Below are 4,975 nucleotides of genomic sequence, written 5' to 3'. Positions count from 1 at the left end.
GAGCCGCTCCGCGGCATGTGGGATCTTCCCGGACCGGGGCACGAACCCGTGTCCCCTGCATCGGCAGGCGGACTCCCAACCACTGCGCCACCAGGGAAGCCCTAACATCCCCCTTTTAACCTTGGTGAAAGAGAGAGGCAAAGGGGACTTGCAGGAAGCGTGAAATACAGACTATCTGTTATAACCCAGCTATACTTTCCATCACCTGAACTGCCTCATTTCTCATTAATTAATTGAACCCTGGGCAACAAAGCTCCATGAGGCTTCAATTCGTCTCTTATTTCTAATACTTTACAATTCTATATGACATGACCAATCTCAAGCCATTTTCACCTTTATCATTTAATTTAATCTTCCCTAATATCTTTCTATCCGCTTATCGATTAAAACACTTTAAAAGGATTGGAGCATCTTAAGGGGGGTTATTATTATCTCTAGCTTCTTGATAAAGAACTGGAAATGCTTCTGCTATGTATTCCAGAGAAATTCTCACACCGGGCCCTGACGGGACAGGAAAGTGGGGGGGGACTGTCCAGAGAGCAGGAGGTAAGGCGGGTGTTCATCAGGAGAAGGTGTGGAGTCAAGTGTTGGGGGACGCACTCCACAGGCACAGTTAGAAATAGTGGACTAGAGGCTGCATAGCAATGAGTCTTGCAAACACAACACTGAGTGCAAAATTCACAAACGGAATGCAACCGAGAACAGGGTGCCAGCACGTCTCAGAGTAGTTTCAGAGTATTCATGGAAACACGTTAAATTGTGCATAGGATGGCAATTGCTAATGCGTAAAACAGAAATAAAAATATAGCCCAAGCAAGGTGGGGAAGGAAGAAGGGGTAAATGGAGAAGCGCTTGGATAAAAGGCGAGATGGATGGATTTAAAGGAAGAAGGCGATGGCAGACAGACACACGCATGCGTACATCGGAGAGCGCGCCCTTGCAGCCCCGGGCGGGCCTCCGGAGGTCTTACCCGAGGCCCCTGGCCTGTGGCTGGGCTGACTGGCCTGGTGCAGGCTCTGCTGGAGCAGGCTCAGGCACTCCCCAAGGCAGCTGAGGGTGGCAGCAGAGGTAGCTTTCAGGAGCAGCAGGTCCTGGTCCAAGGCAGTGAGGGGCCCGGACCCCGGCAGAGACTCGATGGCATGCACCAGGTTCTTCTGTTGTCCTTCCACCTGGGTCATCATCTGCGGAATGGGAAGACAGCGAGGAGGTGAGGGTCGAAGTCCTCTCTTCCACAGGCGGGGAGCCAGCGCTTAAACCACCGGAGTGGATGAAAGTGAGGGGGAAGTGGTGAGAGACAGCATCACCACCCAGACTGCCAGCAGCGTGGGAGACAGCTTGGAGGGTGCTCAGCGCACAGCCCTCCTGGGATGATGCAGGCCTGGGTGAAATCCACCTGGGTCCCTCCACACAAAGGCACGCCTCTAGAGCTCTGATCACAAGAGGGTTTTAGAACTTTAGAGCTGAAAGGGACCATCGGGGCCACCTGGGTGTATCAGTTTACAGATCTTCGGAAGGTAATAATAAATACACTAAAAGTATAGAAGTCTTGTGACCAACTTTAAGGTCCTTGGACCACGGTTATCTGAAACGGTGGAAGCGTGTGGCTTTGCCTCAGAGCAAGGTGAATTCCATGCTTTCCTTGCAGCTGCAATCCATCCCTAACTCCCTGGCAGTCCTATTCGAAGTTCAAGAAATAGGAGTGACATCTGGGGCTGGCATTTGTGGGGGTGAGCCCAGACCAAAGCCAGTGCCGACCCACCCCGACCCCAAAATGCTACAAGAGCCCGCGACTTCCTTAACACCGTGTGTAGGGTGACAGGAGGAGGAGAAAAACTGGGAGTTCTAGAGCCAGCCCTGCTCCACGGCTGAAGCTGTGACAAACCAGTAACCCTGTGTTGTGGCCTGGCTTCAGTTCGTAAGCTATAGACAAGCAGTGTCTCCTTGGACAAATGAAGGAGAAAGGAACTCAAGAACCAGAAAAGGACTTCACTGGTGATCTTGTGAAGTTCATGCCCCTCCTGTTTTACAACTTGTCTCGCTAAGCAAGATGATGAGCATAAATTGCATGGCGAACAAATAAACAGTCGAGCTGATACATGGAGGAGCTAAAGCAGCCTGCCCAAGGTCACAGGGTCACAGGTCAGCATCAGAGGCAGGAACCAACTCCTGTTCTCTGGACTCCGGTCCACTGTTCTTTAAGCATCCCTCACAAAAGCCATCCTTAATTTGAAGCAATCGCTCCTGCTCTGTCACTGTCATCCCAGGAGGATCCTTGTTACCATCAAGATGCCACCAGCTGGGAAGGAGCAATTCTGTAAGGACTGCTGGACTTGGACACAAAACTCATCCCATGCTTGGGCTTATTTTTCTATTTTCTTTTGAAGGTAAATATCTGCTATTTCCTATCACTCTGTGTAGTCATCTCCTTAAAAAAAAAAAAAAAAAAAGCTCCCCCACTGCAATCCTACTTACCAAAATCGGTGCCATTACTTCAAAAAGATTTTTTAAAATATAACATTAAACATATCACATGCCCATCCTCTGGCCATGTAAATTATTTTTTGCAGATTACAGAGGTTATACCTAGCCATTCTGGCTTTTAAAACAGTACCTGGGGCATAATAGGAGCTCAATAAGAATTCATTGCTCCTTCAGGTCTTTGCTGAAGAGCTGCCTTCTCAGGAAAGCTTCCTGAACCACATAATTTAAAATCATATGTCCAACCAAAACCCTGGCACTCCTGTGCTCCTTCCCAACTTATTTTTCTCCATAGCACTTACCATCTTCCAACCCAACTTGTAATTTACTTATTTCTTATGTTCATCTGTACTAGTGTGAAAGCAAGGACCATTCTATCTGTGCTGTTCACTGATGGATCTGTTGAAAGAATGAACGAACCCCCAGGGTCCCTTTTTTCTCACTGAGGCGCAAGAGTCTGTTTATGACACAAAGTCTACACAAATCATTATAGTCTATTAGGACAACATGACTGAAGATTCAGTAAAAATAATACCTCTGTTATCAGTTTAGGTTTGCCAAGAAAATGGTTAAATTTAACATTGAAAAAGATAAAATGTTTTTATATTCTTCGACAGTCAACTCTACGTAGAACTGCTAACATTTAGGGAGAAGTTGATTTCAAGCTACTTGTTGTAGTCAGCATTTCTGTAAATTCCTACCATAAAATCTTGTCTTAGAAAAATGATGTATCAAAAGGGAAGAAGCAAATATAATGATGGAATGTAAATGTATTATGTTCTTGACTACTATGGATGATACCATAATGCTTAGGAGAAAAGATGAAGGTAGAGAATCTGAAGCTGTTTCTGGAAAAAAGCGAAGCAGGGCAGAAGGGAGAAGGCAACAGGCCAGAAAAGCCAAGAAGAGTACCTATAATAATAGTGTCACCTATTTGACCCTTTTGGCCAAACCCCAAAATAGGAGGAACCAATGCAACTGGCTTATTAACTGACAATCCCCACAAATCTTAAAAGAGAATGAAAAAGTTATTGGAAGGGCAAGTTAAGAAGCACGTATTAAATTCTGCTCCGGTTCTCCTCTCTTCAATTACACTTGTTTTGATCTCTGGCCCTGATTTATGTCCAAGGGCATGGGCATCATCCAGCTATTCCCTGAGGCTCTGCCATCCTCGTTCCAGCAGCTCTGACCCCAATGTTCTCTCTCAATGTGCCCTGCACCCACCATTCGTTGGTACTCAGCTCTGACCTCGCACTAGAACGTGCTGGTCTGGTCACAGGTGTCTGCACTGACTTTGAAGCAAGTTCCTCACATCAAGGGTGCAAGTGACGAACTACCCAGAAGCACAGGCAGCAGACTACTCTGCCCCCAGACCACTTTAAGTTTCCAGAACCCCCCTCAAGCCCAGATTCCCAAGCAGCCCAGCCATCTCTGCAGCAGCCCTGCCTGCCTCTCCACGTAAAATCAAGAGGCGCGCATCTAGACTCAGGAAACCAGATGCCCACCTGCCCCACCCCGTCGATCAACTGCCTCCATCAAGATGTTGGAGGAGATCTAGTCACCAGGACAGAGGAGAGCTGCGTAACACCAGCCTTGACCAAAAAGCCAAGTTACTTTATTAATTTTAGCTACAAACCTCTTCATAAACAGAAGTTAAATGAAGCATTTCAGTCCCACATATCTTAGAGGTAACATCAGAGACAGGCCCAGAGCCTGAAATGCATAGGTGGGAGCAGGTGAACACTCAAGTAATTCTGGACCTTGGTCCAGTTGCTCTGCATGTTTGAAATGAAATCAGGATCAGGGAAAACATTTGCAGACAAAGGCTCCAGAGCCGACACATTCCCCAGAAGATGCAATGAGAGGCTACAGAAGATGAAATGCTGCAAGACCACAAATTAATTTTTGATTCTGAAGAGAGACAGAAGGAAAACAATCAGTGCAGGGTCAGAAAGCATAGAAATTTCAAGAACAATGAAATTGTTCTAGCACATGGATACCGGCTGTGCTAGGGGATCTGCACCCCCCACCCCAGGCCCCTTGAACATCTAGAGGAAACCCCGACAGAGGTTGGCTTTAAGGAGATCTTGATTTCCATCAACCCAGACTGGCACTCCTTGGATATAACCATTATGTTTTTATCAGCGGGAGTCAGTCTGCTACAGCCACTATCAACCTCAAGAGCCCTGAGATTCTAAACAAACACATTTTGTGGTGACACTCCCAGGGTTGTCAGATTCTCTTATTCTGCTAGCTTGAGAGTCTGGAAATCCATTTTAACTGCAGGCAGCTGTGATGCTTTGGATGCAGGAAGTAATTCCATTTCTTCCCCAAATGTGTGGCACAGATTTATTTATTTATTTATTTATTTTTAATTAATTAATTTATTTTTTTGGCTGCGTTGGGTCTTTGTTGCTGTGCGCAGGCTTTTCTCTAGCTGCGGCGAGCGGGGGCTACTCTTCCTTGTGGTGCGCGGGCTTCTCATTGCGGTGGCTTC

General features: G+C 46.7%; 1 protein-coding gene across 6 annotated transcripts in view; it reads right to left on the bottom strand.

Annotated features, from left to right (window-relative positions):
• OSBPL10 (oxysterol binding protein like 10) overlaps positions 1-4,975 on the bottom strand; it is a 439,127-nt gene that overhangs the window by 102,422 nt on the left and 331,730 nt on the right. For all 6 annotated transcript variants that reach the window (XM_028478813.2, XM_055079565.1, XM_024116487.3 and 3 more), the window contains one exon: positions 971-1,181. In XM_028478813.2, coding sequence (XP_028334614.1) covers positions 971-1,181 — 211 coding nt within the window. The remainder of the gene's footprint in view (positions 1-970; positions 1,182-4,975) is intronic.

The sequence above is a fragment of the Physeter macrocephalus genome, chromosome 18, assembly GCF_002837175.3.
Source record: "Physeter macrocephalus isolate SW-GA chromosome 18, ASM283717v5, whole genome shotgun sequence".
NCBI lineage: Eukaryota > Metazoa > Chordata > Mammalia > Artiodactyla > Physeteridae > Physeter > Physeter macrocephalus.
This window is presented reverse-complemented; position numbering and strand designations above follow the sequence as displayed.